The sequence below is a fragment of the Gigantopelta aegis genome, chromosome 11 (assembly GCF_016097555.1).
Source record: "Gigantopelta aegis isolate Gae_Host chromosome 11, Gae_host_genome, whole genome shotgun sequence".
NCBI lineage: Eukaryota > Metazoa > Mollusca > Gastropoda > Neomphalida > Peltospiridae > Gigantopelta > Gigantopelta aegis.
In genome coordinates, this window is record NC_054709.1 from 2221786 (window position 1) to 2241973 (window position 20188).

The 20188-nt window shown below is 40.4% G+C and overlaps 1 protein-coding gene across 1 annotated transcript in view; it reads left to right on the top strand.

Moving 5' to 3' along the window:
* The first annotated feature begins 2738 nt into the window (after positions 1-2738).
* Positions 2739-20188, top strand: part of LOC121385251 — a 106848-nt gene continuing 89398 nt past the window's right edge. The window contains exons 1-6 of the mRNA XM_041515852.1: positions 2739-3070; positions 14712-14873; positions 16647-16734; positions 16876-17019; positions 17492-17683; positions 19081-19181. Of these exons, the coding sequence (XP_041371786.1) occupies positions 2864-3070; positions 14712-14873; positions 16647-16734; positions 16876-17019; positions 17492-17683; positions 19081-19181 (894 nt within the window). The 5' untranslated portion in view covers positions 2739-2863. The remainder of the gene's footprint in view (positions 3071-14711; positions 14874-16646; positions 16735-16875; positions 17020-17491; positions 17684-19080; positions 19182-20188) is intronic.

The following is a 20188-nucleotide window of genomic DNA, read 5'->3' on the forward strand; positions in this document are numbered from 1 at the left end:
TCACAACGTTTATTGATATTCACATTACTACCAAACAGCTATATAGGGCTTCAAACGAATTATAAAACACTCCGGGGCGGGATGTAGCCCAGTGGTAAAATGATCTTTTATATGAATCATCCCACAGACAGAGTAGTACATATCACGGCCTCTGATATACCAGTCGTGGTGCACTGGCTGGAACGAGAAATAGCCCAATGGGCCCACCGACGGGGATCGATCCCAGACCGATCGCGCATCAAGCGAGCGCTTTACCACTGGGCTACGTCCCGACCCCACCCCCTCCAATCTGGATAACGTTTATTCACATTAGCATTACGGTCAAACCGTTATATAGGGCTGCAAACCAAATTATTACCAGGCAGTTTCTACATGTATTACAACTAATATTGATGGAAACACATATTGAAAAGGTTTTAGGCCAGGGCTCTGATTCGCTAAACTTTTGCAACTTTGCGATCTCGCAGTGCAATGCTAAAAGACTTGCAAAGAGGATGCTTTGTTGTCTAACAGAACCTAAGAGGCCTTTGTGAATTAAAAAGTAAAATTTGTTTTATTTAACGACGCCACTAGAGCACATTGATTTTCAATCTTATCATCGGCTACTGGACGTCAATCATATGGTCATTCTGACACTGGTTTTTTTTAGAGGAAACCTTTACGACAGGCAGCAAGGGATCTTTTATTTACGCTTCCCACAGGCAGGCTAGCACAAACCATGGCCTTTGTTGAGCCAGTTATGGATCACTGGTTGGTGCAAGTGGTTTACACCTACCTACCCATTGAGCCTTTCGGAGCACTCACCTAGGGTTTGGAGTCGGCATCTGGATTAAAAATCCCATGCCTCGACTGGGATCCGAACCCAGTACCTACCAGTCTGTAGACCGATGGCCTAACCACGACGCCACCGAGACCGGTTTTGTGAATTAGGCCCCAGCTCATTTTGCCCGAATATCTCTATCATTTTCGCCCTAATTTGAGGATTTTCTTCAGCACTGGGGCGGGGGCAGTAACCTCCTGCACACCCCTCCTCGTCTCCTACGCTTATGTGTACGTGTATTAGTCCGGACTCCATTACTCCGGAACCGGCCTCGGTGGCGTAGTGGTTAGGCCATCGGTCTACAGGCTGGTAGGTACTGGGTTCGGATCCCAGTCGAGGCATGGGATTTTTAATCCAGATACCGACTCCAAACCCTGAGTGAGTGCTCCGCAAGGCTCAATGGGTAGGTGTAAACCACTTGCACCGACCAGTGATCCATAACTGGTTCAACAAAGGCCATGGTTTGTGCTATCCTGCCTGTGGGAAGCGCAAATAAAAGATCCCTTGCTGCCTGTCGTAAAAGAGTAGCCTATGTGGCGACAGCGGGTTTCCTCTAAAAACAATCTGTGTGGTCCTTAACCATATGTCTGACGCCATATAACCGTAAATAAAATGTGTTGAGTGCGTCGTTAAATAAAACACTTCTTTCTTTCTTTCCATTACTCCGGAAACCTCACCTTACGGACGGTTTTATCACAAAACGAAACGACTACCCAGTAAAGTTATTCGTTAATCCGGATATTCAGCTTCCGGAACCGGGCGGTCATAATTCTGAACCAAATGTAAAAAGTAAAGGCAAATTGCTTCGTTTGACCGGTCGCCGCTGATTGAACATACAAGTAATCCGCCAATTAACGCTCAAGGAATCGACAGAGATAAAATGGCTGCACGGGGTTTCACACCGCAGTTTATTTAACCATTCACCTGTGTCTACATTTACAACATTAACCGGTACGACTAATAAAATTTAAAACTTGTTGTCGCTAGTAATCAAACATTTAGTATCAACAATGTAACATGTTTTAAACAGTATTTCATTTTATTTAATCGCATATTCTAACTTTAAGACAAGCACCTGGCAGTACACTACTGAATAGTAGACACAAAACTGGTTGAAGAAATGTCTGGTTCAAAAAATCAAATGTGTCATTTTTAGTTTGTTTGTGAATCAAGGGAGATTACTCATCACGTACATTTCAGTAATCCGGAAATTCGTTAATCCGGACGTTTTTTTTTAATAACCATACTGTCCGGACTAACGAGGTTCCACTGTATGCATATATTATTTTATAAAATTTAATAGTTAAAAATAGTTTGATTGGGAAGAGGGAGGTGGAAGACATGGCCCTGTGCACCTCCCTACGCCACTGGTGTCATGTCATGTCATGTCATAGAGTTTTACGTGCACATTCAGAACAAGCTGTTGTAGCGCACGCCTGTCGTGGGCACAAGAGCCGGCCATGACAGGAAAGGTAGGGGGAGGGAAGAGGAGGGACCGCTTGCACTGGCAGGTGCAAGGGAGCACCAGCAGCCCGATCAAATCGGTAGCAGGCGGGTGGGGGTGGTGGTGGTGCTATGGAATTTGAATGGAGCAGTTAAATACCAAAGAGAAAAGGGTGCGCAATTTTGATTGAGGGAATTTGGCGCAATTTTGAATGGTCGTCGAAAGGTAAAGCCACTGGTGTGTTTACCTAGTGTTTATATATTCATTAACTTCAGAATAACCAGTTATAACCACTGTGATGACCCCCCCCCCCCACACACTTCACTGCATCTGGACTGGCCCTTGCTGTGTACACTTATGATCATCTGCAGTCGACCTCCGTTGCAGCCTCGAAACTGTGTATCTACCCAGTGTACATACATACATATTTATATATATACCACGTGACCATTGCCAGCCACCAGTCGAACTTCAGTTTTCACAGTTTACCCGGTCTCGCTGCACAGTTTTTTTTTCTTCTTCGTTGTACGCTTTGGATTAGTGCCACGTCGCTGTATAAAATGTGTTAATATAATAATAATATAAAAAACTACACGAATATGTGGATGTATTGTCTATGTGTTGTTGTCGCCGGTTGTTTAGTGGTAGATGTCGTTGTTTGCGAAGAACCCAAGATCTCCGACGTCGCACGCGCTAAAGAATGGTTAACGGAATATGACAGGAAACTTGGGCAAATAAAAAATGAAGAGACATTGGCGGAATGGAGTTACAACACAGACATACGAAACGAAACGCAGAACATCATGGTAAGCTGTTGTATAGGAAGTATTATCTGAAAATTTAATAATAATGTTATTATTTTCAAATATTAACTGTTCTAGGGATGTTTGTTTTTATAAATATTGAAAAAAGTATATTAACTCGAAAAACAAACATGGTAGTGTCAGGATCACACTAGTAATTGTTTTTGGTTAATATTTTATTTGTTTATGTTGTGTGTTTATGTTGTGTGTTTATGTTATGTGTTTATTTTGTTTGTTTATGTTGTTTGTTTATTTTGTTTGTTTATTTTGTTTAACGACACCACTAGACAAGCACGGCGGAAGCAAGTCGACATTGGGGGGGAGGGAGAGGGGAGCTGACCGAGATCGAGGGCGCAAAGCAAAGTTTCTAAGGAGGTTGGGGGTATGCTCCACCTTAAAACTAGATTTCTTGAAATGCAATTTCGTACATTCTACAAGTAAAATTTATCTCTGCCTTAAGATTTACTACCACTAATATTGATTCAGAATTATTGGAGGGGCTAGACCCCCCCCCCCCCGCCTCCTCTGCTAAAGCACATTGAGTATTGGGTGTCAAACATTTGATAATCGTATTCTTCATAGGAAACCGCAACATGTTTCTATTAGCAACAAGGGATCTTTTATATGCACCATCCCACAGACAGAACATCACATACCACGGCCTTTGAACGGGGAAAAGTCCCAATGAATCTATTGTGGAGTTTCGATCCTACAACTCAAGCACTTCCGGTGACGACTCTATCGACTAGGAGGGCGGGACGTCGCCCAGTGGTAAAGCGCTCGCTTGATGCGCGGTCAGTCTAGGATCGATCCCCGTCTGTGGGCCCATTGAGCTATTTCTCGTTCCAGACAGTGCACCACTACTGGTATATCAGAGGCCGTGGTATGTGCTATCCTGTCTGTGGGGTGGTGCTACTAGGTGCACTGGCTGGAACGAGAAATACCCCAACGGGCACACCGACGGGGATCGATCCTAAATCGACCGCGCATCAAGCAAGCGTTTTACCACTGGGCAACGTCCCGCCCCTATGAATCTATAAACGGTAGTTGTTTAACTCCTGGAGCAATGGGTTTTTTAGGGGTTTGTTTTTTGGTTTAAAAACATTGTTTATGAAGTATACAACATAAACGGGTTTTTTATTCCAAGGACATTCGTTATGTACTCTGTCATCATGGTATGCACATTGTTGCTCTACTTACGTCTACAACCTGACATGTTACAGCACGCCATCATCACAGCGCAGGTCAGGGGCGGGGATGGGGAGGGGCGATCTTCCCCTAATTCGAAATCGAGGCAGGTCCAAAACTATGCGGAAAAAACGAAAAACAGAAAATAAAACAGGATGTGTATTTATTTTGTTGCGGGGGGGGGGGGGGGGGGAGGGGGCAAACGGAAGTCTTGTGTAGGGTTCAAAACGAAGTATAGTCCCTTTAACTCAACAATGAATTGTTCTCTATGTCATTCCAGAAATGTTTTGCCTCGTGTGTGTGTATATTATGTTATATTCCCATCCATATAATATAACAGTTATGTGAATGTTGTGTGTAACGTGTCTAGCGAGACTAACTAGTTACTGCCTTAACATATCGGCTTTATCCTGCAAAGTTAGAATGGTGAGTGCAATCCACATACAACGAATAATTAAAAGTTAAAGTTTATTTTGTTTAACGACACCACTAGAGCACACTGATTTATTAGGGGTGGCATTTACCGCAGTCGGTTGAGTGCTCACTTGAGGTGCTTGCGTCGCAGGATCGAACCACCTCGGTAGATCCATTCAACTGATTGTTTTTTTTTCTCGTTTCTACCAGTGCACCACAACTGGTCAAAGGCCTTGGTATGTGCTTTCCTGTCTGTTGGAAAGTCAATATAAAAGATCCCTTGCTGCATTAGAAAGAATGCAGCGGGTTTCCTCTGATGACTACGTGTCAAAATTACCGATGCAATAGCCGATGGTTAATTAATCAATGTGCTCCAGTGGTGTCGTTAAATAAAACAAACTGATTTATTAATCATCGGCTATTGGATGTCAAACATTTAGTTATTTTGTCATAAAGTCTTAGTGAGGAAACCCGCTACATTTTCTCATTAGTAGCAAGCGATCTTTTATTTGCACCATTTTCACGGACAGGATAGCACATACCATGGCCTTTAATAAGCCAGTCGTAGTACACTGGCTGGAAAACGAATAATTAATGAATTGAACTGTTTTAAATAACAACACTACCGTTTTACAGGAAGGAAGAAGGAAATGTTTTATTTAACGACGCACTCAACACATTTAATTTTACGGTTATATGGCGTCAGACATATGGTTAAGGACCACTCATATATTGAAAGAGGAAACCCGCTGTCGCCACTTCATGGGCTACTCTTTTCGATTAGCAACAAGGGATCTTTTGTATGCACCATCCCGCAGACAGGATAGTATATACCACGGCCTTTGATATGCCAGTCGTGGTGCACTGGCTGGAACGAGAAATAGCCAAATGGGCCCGTTTCACAGAGTCCTACGTCAGCACGTGTTGAATGCCTTGTAGTCTATACTATCTATACCCCAAAATAAAATAGTTCTTTCATAACAACAATAATCCATGTCTTAACAATTGTCTTTAAAACGGTTTTTAATAATCAAAATCATGAACTGAAAATAAACGTATACATGTATGTGACTTTTAACATTACAACATGGCTTTGCTGATCATAACTAGTGTCAAAGTAGATCCGTTCCCAAAAGCTATGCGCGGTCGGTCTGGGATCGATCCCCGTCGGTGGGCCCATTGGGTTATTTCTCGTTCCAGCCAGTGCACCGCGACTGGTATATCAAAGGCCGTGGTATGTGTTATTCTGTCTGTGGGATGGTGCATACAAAAGATCCCTTGCTGCTAATCGAAAAGAGTAGCCCATGAATTGGCGACAGCGGGTTTCCTATCTTAATCTGTGTGTGATCCATAACCATATGTCTGACGTCATATAACCGTAAATAAAATGTGTTGAGTGCGTTGTTAAATAAAACATTTCATTTCCTTCCAAAAGCTATATTTTTGGACAGTGACCGAAAATATAGAAATTTATCTACCCATCATATCTTGACAATTATATATATATATATATATATATATATATATATATATCTATCTATCTATCTATCTATCTATATATATATAATCTTGGACTTTTTATATATATAGTGATTGCAGGATAAAAAACGTACAGGTGTATGGGTACAACAATGGTCATTTAACCAAATATTGGGGTAAGGTTATAAATTCTACCAGCCAAATTTTGTTTTAAAACGTTTTTACTGAACTGTGTTTACACAGGCCATTTTGGATTAATCGCTTTTGACACGTCATTGTATATATACGTACCTACGTATTAACGAATATCTGTTAGTGTGCGTATGTTTGTGTGTGTACACGCACGCTTGTGGATGTGAACGCGTGTGTGTAGGTGTGTGTCATCGTCTGGTATAGATTTATCTCATCACCGGTATAATTTTAACTCATCATGTGTATAACTTTAAATCCTCACCGGTATAGATTTAACTCATCACCGGTAGACATTTACCTCATCACCGGTATAAATTTAACTCGTCACCGGTATACATTTAACTCATCACCGGTATAACTTTAACTCCTCACCGGTATAGATTTAAATCGTCACCGGTATAAATTTAACTCATCACCGGCATAAATTGAACTTATCACCGGTATAAATTTATCTTCTCACCGGTATAGATTTAACTCGTCACCGGTATAGATTTAACTCATCACTGGTATAAATTTAACTCATCACCGGTAAACATTTAACACATCACCGATATAGATTTAACTCATCACCGGTATACATTTAACTCATCAACGGTGTAGATTTAACTCATCAACGGTATAGATTTAACTCATCAACTCTATAGATTTAACTCATCAACGGTATAATTTTAACTCATCATGTGTATAACTTTAACTCATCACTGGTATAACTTTAACTCCTCACCGGTATAAATTTAACTCCTCACCGGTATATCTTTAACTCCTCACCGGTATAAATTTAACTCCTCACCAATATAACTTTAACTCCTCACTGGTATAACTTTAACTCCTCACCGGTATAAATTTAACTCATCACCGGTATATATTTAACTCATCACCGGTATAAATTTAACTCACATGTAAACAATACGAGCTCTCTGTTTAACTGTAAACTGCATCATCTGTCGGTACCGATATATCATACCTCTGGTGAACACTGACCGTCTGTCTGTTGAAGTCTGCGGAAATCAAAGACGCAATTAACGTTTTTATCGAGACTAAAATCTCGACCACCCACCTCCGCGATAAGTGGAAGGGCAGGGGATAACGAGACTAAAAGGTGCATTATGTAACGCTAGTTACAGCAGCACTTTAAAAAGTCCAAGATTATGCGGTAAATATTTACTGAACATAATGCGATTAAATTAAAGGCGCGCTCGGACGGCGCAACTTATAAGTACGATCGGTAGTAGCATCTAACGATAAAACATTAAAAAAGAAGTGTTACACACTCAACACATTTTAACCACATTTAGCGTCATCATCATCATCATCATCATCATCATCATCATCATCATCACCAACACAACCACCACCATCACCACCACCATCATCGTCACCAACACCATCATCATCAACAAAACCATCACCATCACAACCTCCACCATCATCATCATCACAACCACCATCATCATCACCATCACAACCACCACCATCATCATCATCATCATCGTCGTTGTCATCATCATCATCATCATCACAACCACCACCATCATATTCATCATCATCAACGTCATCATCATCAACAACATCATCAACAAAACCACCATCACCATCATCATCACCATCACCACCATCATCATCACCACCTCCACCAACACCATCATCATCATCATCAGCAGCAGCAGCAGCAGCAGCAGCAGCACTACCACTATGATAATGATAATGATGATAAAAGTTACAAACTGTTCGACATCCAATAGCCGAAGATTAAATAATGTTCTATTATGGTGTCTTTAAACAAAATAAACTCAATCTCTTATACACTGGCCTCGGTGGCGTCGTGGTTAGGCCATCGGTCTACAGGCTGGTAGGTACTGGGTTCGGATCCCAGTCGAGGCATGGGATTTTTAATCCAGATACCGACTCCAAACCCTGAGTGAGTGCTCCGAAAGGCTCAATGGGTAGGTGTAAACCACTTGCACCGACCAGTGATCCATAACTGGTTCAACAAAGGCCATGGTTTGTGCTATCCTGCCTGTGCCTAATCGGAAAGAGTAGCCCATGTAGTGGCGACAGCGGGTTTCTCTCAAAATCTGTGTGGTCCTTAACCATATGTCTGACGCCATATAACCGTAAATAACATGTGTTGAGTGCGTCGTTAAATAAAACATTTCTTTCTTTCAATCTCTTATAAGTATCAGCAGATATACATTAGAAAATAAAATACAGATGTTCATCTATAACCGTGGTATGTGCTGTCATGTCTGTGGGGGAAAGTGCGTACAAATATACCTTACTGAAAATGGAAAACTGCAGCGGGTTTTCTTAAAGTCTTTGTATCAAAAATTTGCCAAAGTTTGCCGATGATCAATAAATCAATGTACTCTAGTGGTGTCGTTAAAACAAAAGTCAACTTAAATTTTAAAAAACAACAGTATCACGAACATCATTACACCATTTGTGTATGAGACTTTAATCAAATATCTGTCTGTCTGTCTGAAATAAGAAACCCGACATTTTATTCTAAAATCTGTCTGCTGATTTGATTAATTTAGTACTTATAGTACTTAACTACCAAACTGCTTCTGTTAGGCTTTTCTAATTTAATTACGACGTTATCGGTACACCTGTGCAAATTGCAATCGGAATCTACCGAGCACTTCACCGAGTTATATCGGTTGACTATCCTATGACGGTAACACCGATACACGCAGTTTACAGCCCGATAACTCTAAAGGTAGTACTAAACCAAATAACTTCCGGCTTGGTCAAAGGTCGAGGTACACAGACTTTTAATAGAGAAGAGAACACCACACGTCCTGTGATTGGTGCTAAATATGAGTGTGTTGGTAATTTGTTTTTAGTTTCATCGGGGCAAACAATATATGCAATTTTATTCCCATCTAGTACCACTGTGTCAAGTAGCCTTGTGCTTGAAACATGCATGGGGTACCTGTAAAAAAAAGTACTCGAAGTTTGTGCGGAACTAGGGTAGTCATAGACGCTACCCGTTATCTCTGAAATGAGCAGCTTGAACCCCCTTTTTTGTGTGATTCACTTTAAGGGTAACGGGTGGTGGTATTTATATCCGTTGCGTTTATGTCGATTGTTACGCTGCAGGTAGGAGTTTAGCCACATATGTTACTATTGTCGTGTATGGGATTTGATTTGGTAGTATACACCCTAAAGACCCGCAGAGACTGGAAGCAGCGCGTGCGTGCAACCAGACTGTGATGTCTGAAGCTGTATCTGGTTTTGTTTTAAAAAACCCATTGATTTCAGTCTCCGCATCCTAACAGCACGCGTATTGATTTACAGGTTGATTTAATAAGTGGAGCACGCGACACAATACCGATGGGAATTGTTTCTACTTCTCTCACGGGTCAAGCGACAACAATATATTAATGAATCAGAAAATTTTCACTTGGCGGCTTCAACTGTCAATAACAATTTCAAAACGGAGACTGTCGTTGTGGTCAGGTCTAGTTAGGATTATAACAGGCGGCAAAATTACTAGGGGTCTAATTCACTAAACTCTCGCAACTTTGCGATCTCGTAGTGCAATGCCAAAAGACTTGTAAAGAGGATGCTTTGTTGTCTAGCAGAGCCTAAGAGACCTTTGTGAATTAGGCCCCAGGTTCGCATCGCAACAAGCGGTGCAAAATCTTGCGATCGCGATGCAATATTTAACAATGACTAGCAGTTTGCGATGCATGCTTTTTTTAAATAGCAAAATTGATATTTGTATTGAGATCGCAGGTAAAGACCATATTTTAGTGCACGCGTGGAGATTTACAATCTTCCCGCGTGTGCCAGAATTTCGAATAGAAAATACTGTCGAATACGCGGAGGATGTTCATTGTTTTGACAAGAACAGTAACATAGGCCTACTAGTTGCTACGTCATCAGGGTAACCTAATTTGCAAGCGGCTATGACCTTGTAACCTATATTGAAACTAACAGCATTCAAATTGCCTCGGCAAATAACATTCCGGTAAAATACGTATTGATAATGTTTATATCCCGTTTAAGAATTGTTAATTTTCATAAGCGAAAAATCAACACCCTAATTTAGGCTTACTTCGTTCATCGATCGAAAGCATACTATTTTTAGGTTGACCTGTGTTGATCGGGTTTGCGCGTAAACACGTGCACGTGTGCACATGGTCAAGTTATGACGAGTGGACATGGCGAAAGGTTTAAAGCGTTCAACTGTGCTCCGCAAGACTCAATGGGTAGGTATAAACCACTTGCACCGACCAGTGATCCATAACTGGTTCAACAAAGGCCATGGTTTGTGCTAGCCTGCCTGTGGGAAGCGCAAATAAAAGATCCCTTGCTGCATGTCGTAAAAAAGTAGCGGGTTTCCTCTAAAAACTGTCAGAACGACCATATGTTTGACGTCCAATAGCCGATGATAAGATACAAAATCAATGTGCTCTAGTGGCGTCGTTAAATAAAATAAACTTTACGTTTTTTTTTGAAATGCAGTGAATTCACTGCTATAATTGGCAAGGGTATGAGAGAGAAGCTGCTGATGAAACTGCGCGAGTAATTATTATCATTGATTGATTGATGGCGCAACCGATAAACATGTCACTGAAAATGAAATCATTATATTGTCGACTGAACAACCCTGATACTGCCGATACTCCCTTGCCAGCTTTGACAATGCTAGAGGCTATGGTATCAAACAGTGCATAGAAAGGGTGCTTCAGGAGGGGGAGGGGGGACTTGCAGTCTTTAACAGACGTATGATTGGTTTCATGACGGATGGCACCAATGAGAACATGGGTCAGAAAGATGGATTGGCTGGATTACTGAAGCATGAACATGACACGCCATGGCTGGTCCGCATCCATTGCCCAAACCACCGTTTAGAGTTGGCTGCAATCGACGCCTTTACCGGGACGACGATAAAGGATGTCACAGATTACGTGAGCTGAGAGACGTGGCTGAGTTTTTAGATGAAAGAAAGAAATGTTTTATTTAACGACGCACTCGACACATTTTATTTACGGTTATATGGCGTCAGACATATGGTTAAGGACCACACAGATTTTGAGAGGAAACCCGCTGTCGCCACTACATGGGCTACTCTTTCCGATTAGCAGCAAGGGATCTTTTATTTGCGCTTCCCATAAGCAGGATAGCACAAACCATGGCTTTTGTTGAACCAGTTATGGATCACTGGTCGGTGCAAGTGGTTTACACCTACCCAATGAGCCTTTCGGAGCACTCACTCAGGGTTTGGAGTCAGTATCTGGATTAAAAATCCCATGCCTCCACTGGGATCCGAACCCAGTACCCACCGGCCTGTTGACCGATGGCCTAACCACGACGTCACCGAGGCCGGTCAAGTTTTAAGATGAAACCGTCAATAAACCATAGAGGGCTAATGGTACACGGTGGGTACAGTTCAAGCGACGTGCGTGTGCGACCTTGGCGAAATCATATAATGTAATAACAGGCCATATGGAGAACTTGGGGGAGGATTCGTGGACGAAAGGTGAAGACAAAGCGAAGATTATAAGACTGCATCGTATGCGGTCATGTGGGATAGAAAAAGTGCACCCGAGGTGGTGAAAATTTCGACCTGGGAGGGTGTACTTTTTGTATCCCACATGACCGCATATGATGGAGTCTTTTTCTCTCATTCATTCGGTAAATAAACCATTATTGTACACGAACAGACAAAGATGGCTGAACAAGTAACTTTTTTATTTGACAATTTTATCATGAATAAACTACACTATCGTATTTGCCGTGTTTATTTCATGTGTTAAATAAAATTTAACACTACAAATTAACAGGATTTTTTAAATGAAGGTTTTAAAATATTAATTTAAAACCTAATGACCTCACGTCACCGCCTCACATTAATATGACGTCATATATTATCAACGACGTCATGTTAAACGCAAGCGCGTGATATCCCGTATAAGATATAGAGATTATTAAACGAGCTTGTGTGTCGTGCTAATTTTACGAAACGAGTGTCAGGATTTTTGTACTGCCCGAGCGAGAGCGAGGGTAATACATGAATCATGACACGAGTTTTGTAAAATCAGTACGACCCATACGCGAGTGTAATAATTTCTTTAATAGTTTATTATCCATATTGTTATTGACGTTTTCTTTATCTATAACAAAACCCAACTCAAAATGCTTCAGCCACAACTAGAAGGAGACTACGAAACGACGTCATATTTCAACTGCCCAATCTGAGCTAGGACTGGAGAAGCAACGTCATGTTATGACGTCGCTTCCCAAAATTACGTCATTATACTTGTTATTACACGTGTGCTTGGTATGATTATTATTAACTCGGTTATGTTGAACCACGTGGATAATAACATGACGTTGCTTCTCCAAATCCTAGCTCTATCTGTACGTTTGAAATATGACGTCATTTCGTCGTCTCCTTCTAGTTGTGGCTAAAACATTTTGAGTTGGGTCTTGTTATTCATAAAGAAAACATCAATAATAATATGGATAATAAAGAAATTATAACACTTCCGTGTGAGTCGTACAGACTTTACGAAACTCGTATCAGGATTCATTTATTACACTCGCTCTCGCTCGGGCAATACAAAAATCCTGACACTCGTTTCGTAAAGTCAGTACAATAATCTGTATGTCTTACATGACTTTCTTTCATGGGATAGCTCTGTTCCATATACCTGAGAATTAGAGAAAAAAAGGTTATTTAACCAAAATGAAGAAATTCCACTTTGTTGCCACATTTTTGCTTCTGTCTGAAATTCTGAAGCCTCTGTCAGAGTCATCTTTGCTTGTTCAAGGAGACAGCACTAAAGGCGTGGGTGCAAGTCAGAAATTCAAATCGGGTTTAGTAGATCTCCCTGCTGCGGCTAGGCCTTCCCTACCTAAGACTTTAAATCCTGAATCAGACATTGATGACGATGCTCAAAGTGTAGCTGACGGCCAGGCGCTAACACCTGATGTTTATTTTCTAGAAGTAAAGCTTACACATGATGCACCAGGCTTAGCAGAAGTTAAATGGACGAGACAGACATTAGTGCAAAAACGTAAAAGACTGTGTTGATAAGCGTTTTGCAGATTTAAAACATGGCGTGAGCAACACTCATTTCTCGGCTTTGAAACTGCTGAACACATCGTTGTGGTCTTCAAGCAAAGGTGTTCTGATGGAAGTTGGAAACGCAGAAATCGCTATATTCATTGACCAGTTTAACGTTCTTCTCGAAAGAAACAATGTGGATCTGGAGGACATCCTAAATAAATGGGGTCAAATGAAGACGTTTTGGAATGATAATATGAAGCACCTAACCTACTAGGACATCTGGGGTTCGTTCTATTCTGACGACCCGTGCGGACAAGTACCCAAATTTTATAATGTCATTAAAGTCATATTGTCACAGACCACTGACCTATTTAATGGTCTAACAAAGTATTACCTGAACAAAAATAATTTGATTTAACCCTAAATGTACTTTATTCAACCATCTTCATAACCACCATACTCCATTTATTAATGATATTTTGTAAAAATAATTGAATTATGGCAATGGTCCATAATTCAAAAACTAAAATTACCAAGAGTGTTAACATGGATTTCACTCCATCATGGTTCAGTGATGCGATAGCTAGATTTTGTTTCCAACAATTAATGTAATTTTTAAAATTTATTATCCATTTTTAGAGAAATAAGGTCCTTAAATCCGTGACAGTATGCCTTTAAGATCCTGAGGATCTATTCGGTTTCAAATGCGAAAGTGGAGAGAGGTTTCTCAGCTGTGTATAGGGTGAAGACTGACTGGCGCTCTCGTTTGAAAGCTGACACTCTTTGTCATTTGTTACGTATTGATCTTGAAGGTAACGAACCTGGATTGTTTGATCCCACTCCTCGTGCAAGGAGATTCTTTTCCAGAAAACGCCATCCAAATGTGGAGCCATATGGGCCAAGGAAGAAGTTAAAGAAGGACTAAACATACTTTGAATAAGTTAGATGACCAAACATGACCAATGATGATTACTATACTATTATTTCAGACAAGTGACAGTGATGGTCAATCACATGTGCAGTTGTGTACTTTTTTTCTGGGTAAGCAACCCACAATACAGTACCTTCAATAAAAACAAGCAACTGTATTGAAATAATTGTGTTTTATTAATGTTTACTCTTTTTACAAAAGTGCTAATCAAATTCCAGTGGTTGCTATTCAATTCTCCATCCGGTAGGAAAAACTGCTAATCAAAATGTTCAAAACTAATTGCACTCTGCATGTACGTCTGTGTGTCTGTGTGTGTGTGTGTGTCTGTGTGTGTTTTCAATAAAAAGCAAACAATTAAAGGACGCTGGATCAACCTTTGTAACAATTATTGTTTGTTTTTTGTTTGTCCACGACAGGTCTCAAAACAAGTAGAATCTTCCGCGTTTTCCAAGGAAGCCTTCAAAAACGCGTCCAGGTTCGACTGGCAGAGGTTTGGTGACGAGGATGTGAAGCGACAGTTCAAACTGATTTCTAACATCGGACCGTCAGCGCTTCAGAACCACACAAAAGTCTTAAGAGTAAGTCAAATGTATTCGAGTTCCATTCGGAATACTCCGGTCGTTTTCGGATTATTTCGGTGTCTAGCCTTGGAGAGAGAGAGAGAGAGAGAGAGAGAGAGAGAGAGAGAGAGAGAGAGAGAGAGAGAGAGAGAGAGAGAGAGAGAGAGAGAGAGAGACAGAGAGAGAGATGGGTGAATGAACATGCGACCCATCACACAAATACAGATGTCAATATAATTTGTTTTAATGCACAGACTGTTATCTTGAAGATTTAAAATTGGGTTTATTTAGACATGTTTTGATGCAGCCTTTCTTCACTTTCTGGAGCTGGATGTAGCCCAGTGGTAAAGCGCTCGCTTGGTGCGCGGTCGCTCTTGGATCGATTCTACAACGGGCCCCATTGTGCTATTTCTCGTTCTCGCCAGAACTCCACAACTGGTATAACATAGGACGTAGTATGTACTGTCCCATCTGTGGGATGCCGCATATATAAAAGACCACTTGCTGCTAATGGAAAAGAGTTTCCCATACTGAGGAGGCAGTGGGTTTCCTCTCTCATTAGCTGTGTGCGTCGTAATTTTTTCCCCCTTCAGTCTGCACTTTCACGTTAACTTTATCATCAGTGGAGATTGATTTGATGGCAAGCAACCTCAAATAACTCGGTGTCTATTAGAACCAAAATCCAGGTTATCTGTTGTCACAATATTTACATAATCGAGAAAATCCTCACACGCATAGAATTCGTCACGTGAACTCGTTGCTTTTACTGTAATGAACACTCAGAGTCATAATGAAGTATTGAAAAGCGAAACCGTCACGTCCACGAAATGTATTAACACAAGTTAAAACGTACACGCCTAGGTTCGATGGTACTTAAAGAGATACTGAACATCTGTATTATTTAAAGGTCCATTATCATTAAAGTTAAAGTTTGTTTTGTTTAACGACACCACTAGAGTACATTCAGGCGCATTTGGAGAAATTTTATCAGGGGGTCCAGAATGTGGCGAGCGAAAGTTTATAAGGGGTCCGTAGAAAATATATGGAAAGAAAAGAAAATTTGCTTAAGCAGGGAAGGGTTTCGACCCCCAGACACCCACAGTACACACGCGCTTGACATTGATTTATTAATCATATGCTATTGGATTTCAAACATTTGGTAATTTTGACATATGGTTTTAGAGGACGAATCCCGCTACATTAGTAGCAAGGGATCTTTTCCACAGACGGGATATCACATATCACAACCTTTGATATGCCAGTCTTGGTGCACTGGTTGGGACGAGAAATAGCCCGCTGGGCCCACCGACGGGGATTGATCCTAGACCGACAGCGCATCAAGCGTTCACTTTACCACTGGACTACGTATCGCCCCATCCATTACCATAGTTCCATTGCAAACGTTTGCCATTTGTGCTCGAGAGGGAATGTGGTTATGGAATGTCTTATACTTACATTTAACATATAACGAAACGCGTTATAGGTGGACATGGTGTATATGTGTAAAGAGTCGTCTTTAATAAAATGTGGATTGAATGGTATTCACTGGCTATAACAAATGGTTGATGATGGAATTCCATCTAACAGTACACTGATCTCTCTCTCTCTCTCTCTCTCTCTCTCTCTCTCTCTCTCTCTCTCTCTCTCTCTCTCTCTCTCTCTCTCTCTCTCTCTCTCTCTCTCTCTCTCTCTCTCTCTCTCTCTCTCTCTCTCTCTCTCTCTCTCTCTCTGTATGTCTGTCTGTATCTGTTTGTGTCTGTCATATTCATATTGGCTTCTTTTTTATAACAGATGAATCAAGCGATATCGGAAATGGAAGCTATATATTCCACTGCCAGTGTGTGTTTGAACCAGTCATACTGTTTGGAGTTGGATCCAGGTAAGTGACAATGAAAGCAAGGTGTGGCATGTGTAGCACCTGCACCACGTGTTTCCTATTTATAACTACATTATTAGTATTGTTACTGTTATCGTTTTTACTTCTATATCTTTAGTAGACATTTGACTTGATTGATTGCAGGACTCACTGACATCATGACCCACAGCCGAAACGAAGCAGATTTAAAAGCGGCGTGGCTTGGCTGGCGGGACGCAACGGGTCCAAAAATGAGGTCATTGTATGAGGAGTTTGTTGGCCTAAGTAACGAGGGGTCAAGACAGGCAGGTGCGTTAAAACTGCACTATATCTGTCTGTCTGTCTCTGAGAGAGAGAGAGAGAGAGAGAGAGAGAGAGAGAGAGAGAGAGAGAGAGAGAGAGAGAGAGAGAGAGAGAGAGAGAGAGAATAAATTGTTAATAGTTGTCTAACCATTTTGCTAGCAACTATAAACTATTTTACCATTTTTAATATTTCGACATTTCCTTGATTATCAAAATCCAAAAAAGAAGAACATTTTATAATATAAATTTAAGAATCACGATTGTGTTATATAAATTTGTGTTCAATATAATATTCAGTGATGTTGTTGCTAGGTAACGCTACTGTCACTGAACTGATATATAAATTTAAGAATCAACACTGTGTTCATTATAATATTCAATGATGTTGTTGCTAGGTAACGCTACTGTCACTGAACTGATATATAAATTTAAGAATCAACACTGTGTTCATTATAATATTTAATGATATTGTTGCTAGGTAACTCAGACACTGGTGATTACTGGCGTTCTTGGTACGAGACGCCGACATTCCAACAGGACCTGGAACGTCTCCTGGAACAGCTGAAACCCCTCTACACAGAACTCCACACGTACGTGAGGCGCAAACTCACGGATCTGTACGGAGAGGACAAATTTCCTTCTACAGGACACATCCCAGCGCATCTTCTAGGTGAGAAACGATATAACGTGAGTGAGTGAGAACTCTGTACATGCCTACATACCACAAAGGTTTCGGGCACGTCTATCCCGGGACAGGTCTCCGACATTGCCAGGGACATGACCCGGGACAGACAGTATAACGTACGTGATGGAATACTTTATCATAGAAAAGTAAACAGTTAACGTACGTGATGGATACTATACGATAAAATGCAAACAGTTAACGTACATGATAAAAGCAAACATTTAACGTACGTGATGGAATACTATACGATAGAAAAACAAACATTTGACGTACGTGATGGAATACTATACGATAGAAAAACAAACATTTAACGTACGTGATGGAATACTATACGATAGAAAAACAAACATTTGACGTACGTGATGGAATACTATACGATAGAAAAACAAACATTTGACGTACGTGATGGAATACTATACGATAGAAAAACAAACATTTGACGTACGTGATGGAAATGATTTATTTTAGTTGGAAATAAAAAATACGCGATGGAATAATTTAATCAAGCTTAAGACTATACAACGTACGTGATGAAAATATAGTGCAAACGAGAAAACACTTTAGGTAAGAAAAAATATAATTTACGTTGTGACAATGATAAACTGTAATGTACGTGATAAAAATATAGTGCAAACGAGAAAACACTTTAGGTAAGAAAAAATATAATTTACGTTGTGACAATGATAAACTGTAATGCACGTGATAAAAATGTATATTAAATCAAACAACCAATAGCGTACATGTTATGATGGAAATAATATACTTTAGGTAAAACAAAATATAATGTACGTGATGGAAACGATGCACCGTAGGTGAGAGAATGTATAGATTGTATGGAGAAAAGAACATACTTAACATGAACTATATTAACCATAGATAGCGAGTGTATTAAGACTGTAGCTGGATTTATATTTTGCATCAATACTTATGTTGTGTTTGTATGTTGCATCAGTACTTCTATTGTATTTGTATTTTGCATCAGTACTTCTACTGTTTGTATTTTGCATCAGTACTTCTATTGTATTTGTATTTTGCATCAGTACTTATGTTGTGTTTGTATTTTGCATAAGTAATTCTATTGTGTTTGTATGTTGCATTAGTACTTCTACTGTCTTTGTATTTTGCATTAATACTTCTATTGTGTTTGTATTTTGCATCAGTACTTCTACTGTCTTTGTATTTTGCATTAGTACTTCTATTGTGTTTGTATGTTGCATCAGTACTTCTATTGTGTTTGTATTTTGCATCAGTACTTCTATTGTGTTTGTATTTTGCATCAGTACTTCTACTGTCTTTGTATTTTGCATTAGTACTTCTATTGTTTTTGTATTTTGCGTTGCTGTGTCGAGATTGCACCTTTAAGAAGTTGACTTTAATTGTAGGTAACATGTGGGCTCAGGAATGGGGAAACATATACGACATAGTGGAACCGTATAGGAATAAGTCAGCCACTGATGTGACGTCATCACTTAAACAGGCGAGTATTCCTACTGAGTTCACAAACAACGAATAAGCCTTTTTAAAAAATATATTTTTTAAATATTGATTTCAAAATGGCATTGCTCACTTTTCTTTCTCTACTTGAATTGCAAGCGTTAAAGTGTCATTGGCGGACCCAGGGTTACAAGGATACAGGGATTCCGTGACCATACTCCCATTTGAAATGCAATGTTTAATGACTTTTCTTTTATAAACTTCATCATCTACACTATACCAGAGCCGGTTTAAGGATCCGCGGGGCCTGTAGCACAAATAACAGCGGGGCCCCTTCCCATGATATATATTTTGCAATCCCCTCGGGGAGAGGGGAAAAATGACCTGAGGAAAATAAATGTACACATCACCGCGGGGCTCCCATGAAGCGCTGGGAACGGTAGCACGTGCTACATGTGCTACTAGGATAAACCTGCTCAGCAATACGCAACACTAAACTGCCGTGAAAGCGCATCATTGAGCATCTTTATTTCAAGGGGCGAGACGTAGCCCAGTGGTAAAGCGCTCGCTTGATGCGCGGTCGGTCTGAGATCGATCCCCGTCGATAGGCCCATTGGGCTATTTCTCGTCATAGCCAGTGCACCACGACTGGTATATCAAAGGCCGTGGTATGTGCTATTCTGTCTGTGGGATGGTGCATATAAAAGATCCCTTGCTACTAATGGAAAAAATGTAGCGGGTTTCGTCTGTGACTTTGTGAAAATGACCAAATGTTTGACATCCAGTAGCCGATGATTAATAAATCAATGTGCTCTATTAGTGTCGTTAAACAAAACAAACTTTTTTGTCTTTATTTCAAAATGACCCGGGGAACATTCCGCTGAACACATCTACTCATCTCGCCCATATTGGAAGCTCTGCTCATTTGCCTTTGACAAACTCAAATTATAATTTTTACAAAATCATAGACCTGCCCTTGGATGATGTGTCTTCAAGCAAACAATCGTTTTCTTTCGTATTTTATAGAACTACAATGCAACGCAACACGAATGTTTG